The sequence below is a fragment of the Salminus brasiliensis genome, chromosome 7 (genome assembly GCF_030463535.1).
Source record: "Salminus brasiliensis chromosome 7, fSalBra1.hap2, whole genome shotgun sequence".
Classification (NCBI taxonomy): Eukaryota; Metazoa; Chordata; class Actinopteri; order Characiformes; family Bryconidae; genus Salminus; species Salminus brasiliensis.
This window is the reverse complement of record NC_132884.1, coordinates 405,219-421,771: the sequence shown is the minus strand read 5'-3', so window position 1 is coordinate 421,771 and position 16,553 is coordinate 405,219. Positions and strand designations below refer to the sequence as shown.

Sequence of the window (16,553 nt, the reverse complement as noted above, 5' to 3'; positions counted from 1 at the left end):
AAATCAAATGTACTCAGAATGAATCGATTTGGAATATGTGTCTTTGCACCTTTAACACAAGTAATTATTATTATTATTATTATTATTATTATTAAAAACATAAAACAACCACATTGACCATTTGTGACGGACACAGATTGAATTTGGCTTCCGAATTTTTCCCATCTGTGCAGTGAACACACACACACACACCAGTGAAACACACACAGTGGACAGTGAGCACATGTGCCCGGAGCGGTGGGCATCCATTGCTGTGGAGCCTGGGGAGCAGAGAGGGTGAAGGGTCTTGCTCAAGGCCCCAACAGTGGCAGCTTGCCGAGCCCGGGTATCAAACCCACAACCCTGTCATCAATAGCATGGAGCTCTAACCGCTGAGCAACACTGCCCCATAATAATAATAATAATAATAATAATATTAATAATTACTTGTGTTAAAGGTGCAAAGACACATATTCCAAATCGATTCATTCTGAGTACATTTGATTTTTGATTATTGACCATTGTAATTAATGCAATATCCTGTTTACTCCTTTATGAAAGATAACAGACTCAGCGAGTGATGTAGAGCAAATTACAGTGGTATAGTGTGTGTGTGTGTGTGTGTGTGTGTGTGTGTGTGTGTGTGCAGTGTACTGTGATCAATTAAATAAATAAATTCAGTAGATCAGAGATAGAGGTCCTCCAGCGGCGATCAATAACAGACTGAGACATGGCAAGACCGTTATTCCGCCGTGGGCGGGGCTACATTCTGATTGGTTAATGAATGTAGGCTTATGATTGGTTGACAAGAAGAGAGCTGGGGTATGATTGGCTGCCTGGTTGAGCTTAGCGCTCTGTCAATGTGGGTGTGTTGGCGGTTTGAGAGGCTGTAGTGTTCCTATTGGCTGTCTGTTTGCCATTCGGTGCTTTTCAGCGCTCTGATTGGCTGCCTCAGAAGCGGTCGCGCTCGGATTGTCCGTCTGAGCCCATGTGTGTCTCTGATTGGTTGTCTGACCGCTGGCCACAGTTGCTTATTTCAGTTACTGCTCTGGTTGATCGTCCGGTCGCTGCGATTGGTTCTCTTGCAGTGTACCGGGCTCTAATTGGCTTGCTGGGAGTTTGCTGCTCGCTGATTGGTGGGCGGGTTGAGAAAGCGCGGTCCGCCGGGTTCGGTTGAGTAGAAGCGGCTGCAGCAGCGCGGAGGGAGACGAGGCTGAGTTTCATACATCAGTAAACTGGATTCTTATGAAACTGGACGGGCCGGATTAGACCCTTATTTCAGCTGTTTACGCGCACGGGTTCCGACGCCAACCGCCCTTTGTAAGTGTGTGTGTGTGCGGGGTGCGGGGTGCGGGGTTTTGTGGCGGAGCTCCGGTTCGCGTTGGCGGATTATTTTATCGGGGTCTGCGGGGAGGCTGCGTTAGCGGGCAGGCTAACGGACTTTAGCTTGGACTACGGTGCTTTTTATGCGGCTTAAACTTCAGAGTTGTGGGGTTTAGGCGGGGTTGGGTATCTGTGGTGAATGTATACAGGCTTTTTAGGCTGTTAAGCTCTTTAAAAGACAGTTATTTAATTATTTACGGCGATGATGAGGATGATGGGGACGGTGATGCCGTTAGCTAGGGGTCAATTCTCCGTTCCACCTTAAATGGTGCTGCAGTTACATTCGGGCGCCTGAGGCGCCCGAATGTAACTGCAGCACCATTTAAGGTGGAACGGAGAATTGACCCCTAGCTAACGGCATCACCGCCAATAATTCATTTTTAGAGACTTTATTCACAAAAAAATGTCATTTAAAATATCCCAAATCATAATTACGACTGTTATAAACTATTTTCTACACCTTCTGTATGTTTATCAGGACTTTTTTACCTCACATTGTCCCAATCTATGCATCTGCAGCAGTACTGACCCATTTCTGCGCTCGTATTTTTAGTAGCTAGCTTCCAACACATCTCCAGCTCTTTTCGGGGATTTCTACCCACCTGCTGGTCCAGGCACACTTTCCAGACCTTTATTATGATATTTTGAGCCATAAACTGAGGCACAATTGCACATTTTTAAGTCAACGTTATCAGTCATTTTATCTTTAAGGGCCACTTTCGTGTGTTTTCCCTGTGTTTTCTGTGTATTTCTATTTTATACCCCTCCTGAGATCTGCTAATAATGAATGCCTTTTTTTTTACCTCTGGAAATGCACTGTGCCTTTAGGGCGTGTATATGTAAATGAGCTAGGCTCTGATTGGCTGGTAGAAGCGGTCTGAAACGCTCATGGTTTTCAAAATGTTGGTGATATTAAGCCCTTATATTTAAAGCAGGATTTCTCCATTAGTCAGAACTTAATTCTAAGCTCAGGTTTAGGTTTATCCAATAGGGCTGAACGACATCAATATTATTATTATTATTAGCTATATAAGTTATGTAAAGATATATATCAGAATGTATATAACAAATGTGTAGCTACTTAAACAGTGTCTATAGTGTCTTATAAATAATTAGGCAAATAAATATTAGGTGCTATATAAATGCCTTTAATGGACAGTATATACCATAGTGCTATAAGCATTAGCTGTGTCTATAGATGCTGTATTAATGGTTATGTACATAGGTGCTGTGTTAATAACTTATAATGTAGAGGTGGTGTATAAGTAACTTGGGGATATATATATATATATATATATATATATATATATATATATATATATATATATATATATATATATATATGCCCTACATAAATAACTGTGTTTAAACCCTATATAAATTGGTATACATTAGGAGCCATGTATTTTTCTGTATGTGCAACATATAGGTGCTATCTATAAGTGTAGCATAAGTAACTATACTAACAAGTAGTGTCTATATATCATATATGTATATAGGTGCTGTATATATATTATACGTGTATATGTGTAGTATGTGCTATCTATCAAACAGTAATTTATATAAGTATAGATTTCTGTAAGTGCGATGCATAAGTGCTATATAAAAAGCTGTCTATAGATGCCATTTAAATAACATGTTTATGTGCTAGCTATATAACTGACTGTCTATAGGTGCTGTATACATGGCTATATGTTATATAGTGTGTTGTGAATAACCTGATTTGTGTAGGTGCTATGTGGATAATTATATAGTACTACTATAAATTTAACAACTAATTTAATTGTATACTGCTGTATACAATAAATTATGTATGCAGGTATTGAAATCTAACCTGTAGACATGTGAATCTAGGCTGTTGATTGCCTGTCTATTACAATCCATATGTATGAGGCCTGTGTGATGCTTCACAGATGAAGGTGATGTTGAGGAGAGAATTTATGGAGAGATCTGGAGTATGAATAGCTCTCTGAACAGTACAGTGTTCTATAGTGTGTTCATGTGATGCTGGTTAACTAAGGGGGTGTTGTTAAGCTTTTGGGCTACTATAGAGTATATTTCCCTCTGCTGGAGGTTTAAGCCCTAATTAAGTCTTCTAAAGTCATGCTAGCCTGGTCGTTACAGTCCTGGCGGTCTGTCTAAACTCTCTTATTTATCTGATTTTGGGATTTGCTTTAGTGTGTTATCCAGGTCTTTTCTCTCTAATCGGAGGCTGTGTTTCTCTGCAGGTGGCCTGTCTGTAGTCCTTAATGCCGGAGATGGCTCAGAGGAGCGGTCAGGAGGACCCTGAGCGGTACCTCTTTGTGGACCGCGCGGTGGTCTATAACCCAGCCACGCAGGCTGACTGGACAGCCAAGAAGCTGGTATGGGTCCCCTCGGAGAGGCACGGGTTCGAGGCAGCCAGCATCCGGGAGGAGCGAGGAGAGGAGGTGGTGGTGGAGCTAGCGGAGAATGGCAAAAAGGCCATGGTCAACAAGGACGACATCCAGAAGATGAACCCGCCCAAGTTCAGCAAGGTGGAGGACATGGCGGAGCTAACCTGCCTAAACGAGGCCTCCGTGCTGCACAACCTGAAGGACAGATACTACTCCGGCCTCATTTACGTGAGTGTGCTGAGTGTGAAACACTGGGGAGGAGTGGTGCTGTTCTGATCAGGGGTTTTTACATTTTCCTCACGTTTAGGATCGTATGTACGCGCATCCGTGTCACTCACCGGTCCATTTCCTGAACTAGGACAAAACAGCCTGTGTTGAGTTCAGCTTTTCAGTTTTATGACGTCACAAAAAGCACACACATTTGCATATGTCAGCCTACAGCAGTTTAGCCCCGCCCTGTCAGCCTACAGCAGTTTAGCCCCGCCCTCTCAGCAGATTATGACGGTCCTTCTTCTGTGAAGCTGCTGTTTTGGAGGTAACATGGGCTTTGTGTGATAGTGTGTGTACTTGTTTTATTTGGAACACCAGACTAACGTAACATTTCTCTCTAATGCTGAACCAGGTGCTTTAGTCCCAGTAGCACATCACCAATATTTGATATCAGCCTGCAAGTCCCATATTGGAGCTTTACTGGTGCTAGCTGCATGCTAAATCCCCTCAAACCGTTCAGAGACTCTAACAGACTCGCTGATGTTGTTTCTGACGCTGTGTGACTCCCTGTTCTCTGTAAACCTGAGCTGGAGGACGGACGCAGTTCAGGCTTCACGATGCTGCTGCTGCTGCTGCGTTTAGCTCAGCTCAGCTCAGCTCTGGACTTCAGTGCATGTTCATAGACTGTCCTACAGTCAGAAACCATATAAGAAAATTTCATTCCCCTTTGATCGCTCTCTCTCTCTCTCTCTCACTCTCTCTCTCTCTCTCTCTCTCTCTCTCTCTCTGTCCCCCCAAGAGTGCCCACCGTAAACTGGGTCAGGATCACAAGGACACACATGCCTACGAAGTAGAACTAAGAAGCTGGTAGAACCAAGAACCTCACAAACAGATAAACGAATACCCACCCATATTAATCTTACATTTAATTACCCTCTTCAGGCTCCGCCCACAATCGCATTCTGTCATAGCTACTGTTGCGAGATTTGATGGGCTTTACAAAAAACTGGTAAACAGCCATTCATCCTAATAAGACTGTAGCTCCGCTTCCTCAGTGTATATCACAATACCTACATTTAGAGCGTTATTAATATTCACCCTAATGAGACTGTAGCTCCGCCTCCTCAGTGTATATCACAATACCTACATTTAGAGCGTTATTAATATTCACCCTAATGAGACTGTAGCTCCGCCCCCTCAGTGTATATCACAATACCTACATTTAGAGCGTTATTAATATTCACCCTAATGAGAGACTGTAGCTCCTCCTCCTCAGTGTATATCACAATACCTACATTTAGAGCGTTATTAATATTCACCCTAATGAGAGACTGTAGCTCCTCCTCCTCAGTGTATATCACAATACCTACATTTAGAGCGTTATTAATATTCACCCTAATGAGAGACTGTAGCTCCTCCTCCTCAGTGTATATCATAATACCTACATTTAGAGCGTTATTAATATTCACCCTAATGAGAGACTGTAGCTCCGCCTCCTCAGTGTATATCACAATACCTACATTTAGAGCGTTATTAATATTCACCCTAATGAGAGACTGTAGCTCCGCCTCCTCAGTGTATATCACAATACCTACATTTAGAGTTATTAATATTCACTCTAATGAGAGACTGTAGCTCCGCCCCCTCAGTGTATATCACAATACCTACATTTAGAGCGTTATTAATATTCACCCTAATGAGAGACTGTAGCTCCGCCTCCTCAGTGTATATCACAATACCTACATTTAGAGTTATTAATATTCACTCTAATGAGAGACTGTAGCTCCGCCCCCTCCGTGTATATCACAATACCTACATTTAGAGCGTTATTAATATTCACCCTAATGAGAGACTGTAGCTCCGCCTCCTCAGTGTATATCACAATACCTACATTTAGAGCGTTATTAATATTCACCCTAATGAGAGACTGTAGCTCCTTTTCCTCAGTGTATATCACAATACCTACATTTAGAGCGTTATTAATATTCACCCTAATGAGAGACTGTAGCTCCTCCTCCTCAGTGTATATCACAATACCTACATTTAGAGCGTTATTAATATTTGACTGTATTGATTGTGAATTCTGGTTGCTGTGCAGATTATTATTATTATTATTATTATTTAGGGTGATTAAATTGGTGACAGTCTGATTCCAGTTTTTGTTAGCAATATTAGCCTAGCATCTTCTATTGTAATCTAAATAAGCACACATCAGATATTAAACGTGTCCTGGCTGATTGGCTGATCTGGGCTCAGTGATCAGTTGTGATAATAGATCACAATAGATCAGAGTTTTCACCGAACTGCTCCTTTAACTATTAGTCCTGTTTAAGCATTTGTCCATTTCTGCTCAGATGAGTCTTGGTTGATGGACTACGTTGGGACTCGACTGCCTGTGATCTGATCTCTGTGGAATCTGAATGAGATGGATGCAGCTCATCACACTCATCAGCTATATCTGAAACTGTGCCCTATTCATTATGGAGAGTCATCCGGAGGCGTGCGCTGACCCCCGGCTTTACAGAGAGCCCGAGAATTAGTGCCATGTGGTAGCAGCGTTAGCAGCTAACAGGTCCCCCTCCCCTGCTGAAGCGTTTAGCCGGAGAGGCCCCTCTCTCTCGCTCTCTCTCTCTCTCTCTCTCTCTCTCTCTCTCTCTCTCTCTGTGTGTGTGTGTGTGTTACTCAGGGAGTTGCAGCTGCGGTCTGATATCTGAACAGTGTCCAGATAAAAACTGAACCGCCTGTTGATGTGAGCCTGCATTCCACACGCTGGCCAGCCCTCCTCCGCCTGCTTACGTGCAGAGTAGCTGCGGGCAGCCTGTGCTTTCCACATTTCAGACAATGGCTAGTTGTACGTGCTGTAATGATCCCAGGCTGCTGCTGTTCAGGTAGAAAAGGCACACACACACACTCGAACATGCTTGCATATCCTTCTGTCAGCGATCTCCAAACAGCAGCTTCACGGGGGAGGAAAAACCTTCGATTTTATTCAGAGTGATATTGGAGCGTTTCTATTGGTCCTTTAGTCCAGAGCTCCTCCATATGTGAATCAGGTAGGTTAAAGGTCGCACAGGTAGGAGAATGGAGAGTCAGGAGTCCTACCCAATAACTCTCAGTGGTGTTTCTGTTCAACCAGGAAATCAAACCCCAGTCTGTCTCAGAGAAGACTTAACTGTGTTGTTACCCTATAGTACACTACATGTCCAAATGTTTGTGGACACCCCTTCTATTGAATGCATTCAGCTACTTGAAGTTGCACCCATTGCTGACACGGATGAGCTTGTCTGGTCCCTGTAGAGAAGTACTGCCAATAGAATAGGACACTCTGGAGCAGATCAACATCATGAACCTATTGGCTCCATGCTGTCTAATGCCAGGCGAGGGCTAGAGGGGTATAAAGCCCCCCAGCATTGAGGAGCTGTGGAGCAGTGGAGGAACTGTGTTCTCTGGAATGATGGTGGAGGAGCTCCATCCAGTACTTTTGGGATGAGGTGGGGGTGGTGATCATCAGCCAACATCCTGATTTCACTAATGCTCTTGTTGCTGAATGCAATCAAATCCTCACAGCAATGCTCCTCCAGAATCTAGTAGAAAGTTTTCTTCTCTGGACAGTAGAGACAGTTACTCCAACAGAAGCAGAATCAACTCTTTTAATACCCTTGATTTCAGAAGAAGCAGTGAATGAGCAGTGTCCCAATACTTTTGTCCAAACCTTGTATCTCCATTTTAATTTTTTTTTTTTTAGCTTTTTTTCCCCTTTTTGACATAATGAATTAGAAGTGCTCAGACCAGGGAGTGATTTGGTCCTCAGGTCTGACTGCAGTCTGAGTTGGTTGTGTGTTTATATTATTGTACGCAGCCCTGCGAGCTCACAGCTCTGATATAAGAGCTCCTACTTCAGCAGAGTGACATAACAGCCCTGCCTTCACAGTGGTAAGCTGGTAAATACACTGAACTGCGTCAGGCCTGGAACCTTTCCATACTGGTGTAGGTGGCCGAAGCACAGCGATACTCAGAACTCCAGCAGCTCTTGGCCCACGCTGCACAGTCGGCCGCTCTGAGCGTCCAGCTTCTGCTGAGCTCTGTGATCTATGTCGTTTTAAAGTGATGGTTCAGCAGAAAAAATCCAATTCCCAACTCTCCTCAGAATACAGTTGACTCAACAAGACCTGCTCGGTGTCCCAACTGCTTTAGCTTTGCGCTGAAGCTACGAGGCTAATCTAGCTAACAAGTGACAAACTTATACCCCACCCGTAAACATGGTACTATAGCACCTAAAGCAACACAGGCTCTCCTCAAACCACCCTACCACTGTGGGGGTCATCACCGCCCATTTACAAGAGCTGCAGTAATGGGTAGATTTTTCATTTTGGGTGGAGTACCCCTTTAAATATGTTTAAAATTCCCATCAGACTTTGAGGAGAGTCTGCAGCTCTCCTGAGTCATGGTGCTGTTCTTTTCATGTGCTTAGCTTTGTTGTCTGGCATGGAGGGGATGTGGGGTAGACTGTTCTATCCTCAGCCCCCCTATACGTACACACACACACACACACACACACAGCGCAGCACGCAGCTTTATGAGCAGACAGGGATTATGTCTCTCTCCTGATCTGCCCTCCTTCATCCAGTCAGCATCCAGCTGCCTTAAGGACCCCCCCCCTAAACAGGCATCCTAAATGTACGCCCTTATCTCACTCTAATAGATCATTGTTGTTTACTCTACACACATTTGTACACAGGCTCATTGTTATATTTTTTGTTAGTGGGATCTTGGGCAGAAGTGCACTGTGGAGCTCAGAGTGTGGTTACTCACTGATACTCACTGCACTGGGCTGAGTGATGGAGAGGGTTTCCAGTTAGTGGTGTTAAGGCTTTAGTCTGCTTCCCCCTATTAGGCAGAGTTAGGTTTACACGCTCTAGCGGTGCTGGCTGTCACTGCTGGCGTCTGCAAATACATTTAAAAATAAATAAAATTCAATCCGTGCATGGAGCAGATTTTTACGCTGGCTTTATCGAGTTTCTGCAGCCATTAGTAATCTCTGTATTGCCATCTACCAGTTAAAGGGCCTTATTCAGATACAGCATCTCACAAAATATGGATCATATGATCTGACCGGCTCAGGATTAGTTCAATTACGGGCCGAATGGCAGACACAAATTGGCTGATATCGATACATCACAGACTGATCCTTACAGTAAATGTTATATATATTGCTGTAAACTTCTGGACCTCAAGAGTCAGTTTGTCAAGATTTGCATGATTAAAATTAAAAATGTGCAGCATCAACAAATACACATACGGTTTGACTAGGGTGTCCAAACTTTACCATTGACTGTAGTTGAGTTGTTTTTATTGGAGCAATGATTGTAATTGATTTTCTTTCCTTTTCTCTGACAGACGTATTCTGGACTCTTCTGTGTGGTGATAAACCCGTACAAGAACCTCCCTATTTACTCAGAGAACATCATCGAGATGTACAGGGGCAAGAAGAGGCACGAAATGCCGCCGCACATCTACGCCATTTCCGAATCTGCGTACAGATGCATGCTGCAAGGTAGGACGGTGCACACACCCCTGCTTTACGGCTCCCAGCCAGATCTCGACTCGTGCCCACATCTTGTGACCAGTAACCTTTTTAAGAGGCTGAAAACTGTCCTGATATCAGATCATTCCAACACAGCAGACACACAACGTCTGGTCCTGGGGGGTTCAGCTGAGCTGTCACAGTTCTTGAACAGAACATTACAATCGGTCACTGATCAGATTCAGTCAATCAAGCAAGGCCGATTATTTGTACATCACGTCAGATACCAAACCTGATTCAGATTGGCTGCATCTGGGATGAGCGATTAGCCATGATACTTTAATATATTCACCAAGCTGCTCCTTTAACATTGAATAATAATTGTAGCATATGCTCATACTTTTGACATTTGCATGTCAATCAGTGATATTTTCACAAATATTGATAAACCCACTGGCTTCTCAGTGTCATCTGACCAATGTATTTTAATCAGTCAGGCCCTAATCCCAGCTCCAAGCTGGTGTGTGAGGGGTTGCGTAACTGGAAGCGGAACCGCTCCCGGCCCATCGCAAGGCTGTTATTACCGATAGTGTGCAGCACAAACACCGTTCAAGCTGCTTGTTGCTTTTAGTCTTTGAGGTTGGCTTCTTACAGGCTTGTGGATCTGCATTTCCGTCAGGAAGACATTCCAGGCCTGAGTTTACACTCCGTGGGGTTTGGAGAAATTTATGAGTGAAACCGGGGCCAGCGCTCGCTCCGTCTCTCCCGACAGCTACTTCAGCCCCACTGGAGGTTGAAGAGGAATTTGCGAGAAGTTGCGCACCGCTTCCCGCTTTCCATCAATCGCTAAGTGGTTCAAGATCTCCCGAACTCTCGCAGTCCCTGATTTTGCCCGTTTCAGCTTTCTCATTTAGTCAAGTTGGCTGTACTCAGAGTCTCGCTGCATGTGACGTAGGCAGGAGAAACGAAACAGCCAGCATTTCCAAAGGTATCTGTTTGTTTTTCCACCCCAGGAGATAAATTAATTTCGCGTGCACCATCTGGAATGCAGGGATGAAGCTGAAAGAGGAAAGTGAGTGTGTGTGTTTTGCCTGGTTTCTGGTGGTGGACCCTCTGGGTTTGTTCAGCTCCAGCTGTGGGGTTCACACATCAGAAGAAGGAAAGCAGAGGCTCGGGTTTCTCGGCCACTGAGGAACAGAGATGGGTTGATATTTGGTGCGTAGTTAAGCTTGAAACTAAGGCCTCCAGCAACGTTTCTGAAATTCTCTCCGTCCACATGAATAACAACCCTTCTTCCTGAGTGAACAGATTGTCATTACAGCTGCAGAAACATGAGGCATGATGAACATTACAGACGTTAAATATCCATCCGAAAAAATATGCAGAGTCCTTTTAAGTCCTTAGACCCTGTCTGTAAACCCACATGCCAGTTCTTCACTCTTACAGATTCATTTACTGTCATAATTAATCAGTTGCAAAGGCCCTAAAATGAACCCCTGTGGGACTCCACAAGATATGCTAGAGCAAATGGTTAGCAAACAATTCACCATTTGTTCTGCATTCAGATTAATAACGAAACAATAATCCAAGGGTTATTGACTGGAGGGGAATCCAGGATCCTGGTTAAAGTACTGGGAGAGGAACCAGCTACAGTTCCTCAACAATAAAAGGCACTAGAACAGCATGTAGAGAGAGTCTGGTCACTGCAGGGAGGTGTAATAGCTGCGCATTAGTACATGTGGTGGAGGAAGAGGAGGAGGGAGATTCTAATGATGGTGTCTTCTCATGTTGAGAGGTGGTAGCCCACAAGCCTGTGGTGATGACTGCCACATTATTTTTCTTTTTTTATTTATTTAATTTTTTTGTTGTTTTTATTTGTATTTATCTGCATAGAAGCACCAACCAATCAGAGCTCTGCAGTGTTTCTAGCTCCACCTATACGGCCTGAATCAGCACAGGTGCGGGGTATGGTTTGGGTCGTTTAGAAGCAGAAACAACGTCCAAGTGAGGGTTCACAAATTTACAGGCAGACGAGCATCATTAGTGTTAAGAGCATCTTTCGTGGGAGTGTGAACGAGCGAGAGAGCGTATGCTACGATGCTCACTTGACCATTTATGAATCATCTTGGTGCAGAGATGCTTTCAGAAAACTCAGCCCTGATCATCTGCCAACCTTTCTGGGTCAGAGTGCTCCACCTAAAGTGGGTGTGTAAATTTATGAGACAAAAACAACCAGTTTATTTAATGGCCAATCAGAACAGAGCTCATTTCCATTTGCAGCTGCAACACGCCTGGAAAAAAAAAACGTTCTGAATGGACTGAGCTAAACTTCTGTTGGTTGAATGGGCGGGGCTATATTGTGGTTGGCTGTAATGGGCGGGGCTAGATTGTGGCGATAGAGCTGTTTGAGCTGGGGAAATGAGTAAATGAGGCATTTCTGAACCTTCAGCAGTGTTTGAACATGAGTGTATTCCTTTATTTTAATAAAGGTGTCTTTTGTTAGTCTGTGGTATCTGATTCACCCCCAGCAGCTGCAGCAGTAGCTGGGTTGTGGTGGAGATGGGGTATAAACGGCACTGGAGGGGGAGCTGAGCGGTGAAGCCCGGGCCGCAGGGCTCCCAGACTGGAGGCAGAGTCGGAGGGACGGCTGACCCGCATTGTGGAGCACAATGAATCCTTTGTGCAACTGGTAGGGGTGGGGCCGGCGGGCAGGGGGTGCTGAAGGGGAGGGGGGGGTGTTCAGTGTGTTCTGGGCTGAGCTTGGTGCTTGTGTAGGACATGCAGATCCTGATGACCACCCCTGGAGGACACCCCCTACAACACCCCCACCCTCCTTCAGTGCCACATGCTCGGACACCGCAAGGAGTATGGTATTAAAGCAAGGGGGAATTCCTCCAGCCCTTCTGCCTTCTACACTGAGTGGCACGTCGTCCATCAACCCACAAGCGTGCTTCTGGTTAGGATCATGCTTCTGCACACTTTTTGGAAAAGTGGTGTTTGAAGGCGTGTTTAAAAGGGGAAACTCTGCTAGTTTTAAAATTCTCTACATGGTTTAATTTCTAGAGAAACCTCAGAACCACAGTGGTTCTCAGTGGTGGTGAATAACACCTGAAGCTCAGATGTTTGGTTCTAGTGTGTACACATAGAATCATTTGTTACCGGAGCACTGTAATAGTACCCTTTGTAAAAAAAGAACAAGTCCTTTAAGGTTTCTACTAAAGAAATAAACCACCTTTAAACTGTAATGGTTCTTTGCTTGGTTAAGGGGTTCTTTGTTTTAGTAGAAAACCTTTTTGTCGATAGTTCTACACCAAAACGAGTTAAAGATCCCTTATTAGAACTACATAGAACCAGTTTTACTTAAATATACATGGCTAATGCAGATCCCTAGTATGTTGACAGTCATAGGGTATACATTGCCCTTTTTGGATTCCCTCATAAACTAAACTGAACCCATACCTTATGCACGATTGGTGGTCTCACTCTAGACAGACCCTGAGTCTTCAGCAGAAAGGTGATCAGCACTGGTAATTAACCCTCTATCTGCACTGGATAATGGACAGGTTCATGAAACTGCTAAAGGCAGCTCGCCGCCACGGTTTTGGTGCTGTCTGAGGTGCCGACCTGAACCCAGTTAGGAGGTTAAATGAGATGTAGCTCGGACAGAGCGATGTTTCATAACGTGTGCGTGTCTGCCTGCGATTATTCTCCAGATACTTTCCGTAATCTTCCCTAATTGCTGTTGAGTGCAGCCGGTTGGTTGCTGAGGCCTAATTATACCAGGTGTGGAAAGCGTGTTCAGGAAACGCTGATGGATGAAGTTAAATGAAAACATCTGCACATGGAAGAACACTCTGCGACTGGGACCACCGTCCACTGCACTCTAGGAACGTGGGGGACGAATACTGTTACTGAAGGGGGAGTGAGCGCTGTCCGGAGTGAGATTAAAGTGAACGTTGGTGGTGAATTCGGTGGGATTTGTGCTGTTTTTTTGTGAGCTGTTTTGCATCCAGACTGATGATGGAAGTTCCACTTATTCTGTGAAAATATTCTCTGTTTGTGAGGACGGTGGGGAGCTGATAACTATAGAATTTTATATAATATTTTTTTTAATTCTATATTGCGTTAAATTGTTTTCATTTTAAGACCATAATAATCTGGTAAACTTTTAACTGTTACCAATATTTAGACAATTATAATATTAAGTTAATTATATTGTAAATTATTAAAACAAACAAAATCAAGCCACACAGTTAACTGGACAAAGGAATTTGGCTTTCTATTCACTTGTTACACCAAAATCAATCATACAGACACAAAGTGGCAAAAATAGACCGATCAATCAGTCTGTATCACAACATGATCAAAGTGCTGCATCATTCAGGCAGAACTGTAATCTAAGCTCTGAGACAACGCACCCAAAACAAACAGACACGGCAGGCAACCGCCACTGAAATAGCTGTGGCTCATACCTCAGCTCCTTCCCCGCTCAGCGCAGAGCGCGGAGTTAAAAATACACCAGCAGAATCTGGGTAAAGCTCGCCAGGTCGGACTGGTGGCAGCAAAATCGGCCAAAACGGCGACGAGCGAGAACCACTTCAGTGCAGTTCTTCCAGCACTGAACTCTAAAACCCACCGAGGAAAGTAAAGGTAAACAGTGGCCGGACCGAACCGAACACCCCCCTCCCCGAATATCAGGGCGATCTGTCATTACGGCACTCCTCTCTGGAATGCCTTTGAAATTTAGCAGATACTCTGCAGTCGCGCCACGCTCTCCAAAAGCTGAAGGATGGATGAGAGTTGCTGCAAAGCCCTGGATCCAGTTCAAAAGACCCAGCACTGAAACCCATTACAGCTCATTTACTGGGTTCATTGGTACCAGGTGGGACACAAGCCTGCTGACCCTGGAGGATCAGAGTCAAGAACTCTGGTACAAAACACACCTAGACTCGATACCGATAACCACGTTATAGACGTGTCCTACAATATGGGAATGACCTCCACGTGACCCGATGTTTGTTTACATAACAAACTGACCCTCCCCAATATGTAGCTTGTTGTGCAGCCAGTTGCAGTGGGACTAACCCTAATGCTCATGTTACTTTGCTGTACTTTATGTCTCACTTATAACTAATACACTATAGGGGCAAAAGTATTGGGACACCTCCTCATTCATTGTTTCTTCTGAAATCAAGGTTATTAAAAGAGCTGATCCTGCTTTTGTTGGAGAAACTGTCTCTACTGTCCAGAGAAGAAGACTTTCTACTAGATTCTGGAGGAGGAGCATTGCTGTGAGGATTTGATTGCATTTAGCATCAAGAGCTTTAGTGAGGTCTAGATGTTGGAAAATAATCCCCACCCCAACTCATATCAAAAGTACTGGATGGAGCTCCTCCACCATCATTCCAGAGAACACCGTTCCTCCACTGCTCCACAGCTCCTCAATGCTGGGGGGCTTTATACCCCTCTAGCCCACGCCTGATGATCTGCTCCAAAGAGTCCTATTCTATTGGCAGTACTTTTCTACAGGGATTAGAGAAGCTGTATGATCATTGATGGGGTGTCCACAAACATTTGGACATTACGTGTATCCTGTGCAGAGGTGACGTTTGGCCCTGCATTGAGGACTCTGCATCAGAACAGTTTCCCCCAGCCTGGCCGGTGATTGGATGGTGATTGGATGGTGGCCATGTTCCCTAAGCTCTAAATTCAGCCTGATGAAGAGAACCGGAGGAATTCGCGACAGGCGGTTGTGACCCGATGGGTTGGGCTGAAGCGGTGCTCTGGGAGACTAATGGTGACGCGGTTGTTGGGTCAGTTAGTGAGGAGCAGGTGGGTGGGTGGATGGGCAGCTTTGTCTGCGGATCCTTCAGCGGACGTGAACAGCTGCCTCTCTGAGCTTACGCATCCCATAATGCCCCTTTCAGTGTGCATGACGAAGCACATGTGGGTCTCTGCTTCTTTCAGCGCTCAGGAATGTGAGCGCCGGTCATTATTCGGCCTGTCGCTGAGCTTCACTCGCGCCTATGCGTGAAGTGAGTCACTCGGCTGGTTTCAGGTCTGCCGCGCTGAGCTGATCCGATCTGAGATCAGATGTAGTTGATCAGCAATGACCTGTTCAGTGTCTGAGGTTTACCTTATTTAGCAATGAAGCTACGAGGCTAATGTAGCTGATTAGCACAGCGCTAACTGCTAACCTCACAATGTACTTGACACTTCCCAGTCTGTAGGATCGACATATGGAAACTAAAAGGGTCTGATCAGGTCACCTCATTTACATATTCACTCCACTCATTCAACTTGCAGCAGTTTAGCCCCAGCTTTTTAGCCTATGGCAGTTTAGCCCCGCCCATTCACAGTGAAGTTATAAGGAGTGTTTTAGGTTGGACTGCTTTTTGAATAAGCTTCAATACAGAAATTCTGAATCAGAACCAAGCTTATTTACATATACTCCCCTTAAAGCAACATTAGGCTCAGAATTTGGGTTTCTTGCTCCCATGCACTGACGGGCATGCGTTTCTGGACGAGCTGAGAGATACAGCTTGGTAGAGCCGCTTCTCCCAGTTCCAGTCAGTGGAGCATCGGGATGGTTCTGAAGCTGCTGCCAAATGCTGCTTTTAAGGAAGTCTGGTTGGGTCTGTGGGCTTGGTTGTTTGGAGAAGAGAGGTTTGGAAAATGGTTGAAAAAGACGAGCAATGTTCTAGCTGCTCAAATCTGCGTAGTTTAAGGCTTGGTTTCCTGTGCAGAACCTCAGCTCTAGGTTTCAGCTGCTGGAGGATGTTTAGGGTGTTTTCTGGGCGAGTTCATGTCCATGGTCGTTTGGTTGGGCTACTGTGAGATCTGGAGGAGCGAGAGTAATGTGTGGATAGACAGCTTCATACTACATTCCTTCGGGCTGCATTAGGGACAGCTGGGTCTACAGCCCTCCTCCCTCCCAAATCTGCAACCAGCAGCTTTTACAAATGATCTCACCTACCACTCTTGATTCAGCAGCTCTTTTAAGCACATTGCAGAATTTTCTGACTGGTGGGCCAGAACTGTGTCCCGGTTTGGCTGTGATTTTTACTGGATCAGACTGCTTT

General features: G+C 44.8%; 1 protein-coding gene across 2 annotated transcripts in view; it reads left to right on the top strand.

Moving 5' to 3' along the window:
* Positions 1–1,162: 1,162 nt before the first annotated feature.
* The window catches only part of myh10 (myosin, heavy chain 10, non-muscle), a 52,734-nt gene continuing 37,343 nt past the window's right edge, over positions 1,163–16,553 (top strand). For both annotated transcript variants that reach the window (XM_072683278.1, XM_072683277.1), the window contains exons 1-3: positions 1,163–1,299; positions 3,591–3,965; positions 9,345–9,501. In XM_072683278.1, coding sequence (XP_072539379.1) covers positions 3,612–3,965; positions 9,345–9,501 — 511 coding nt within the window. In that variant the 5' untranslated portion in view covers positions 1,163–1,299; positions 3,591–3,611. The remainder of the gene's footprint in view (positions 1,300–3,590; positions 3,966–9,344; positions 9,502–16,553) is intronic.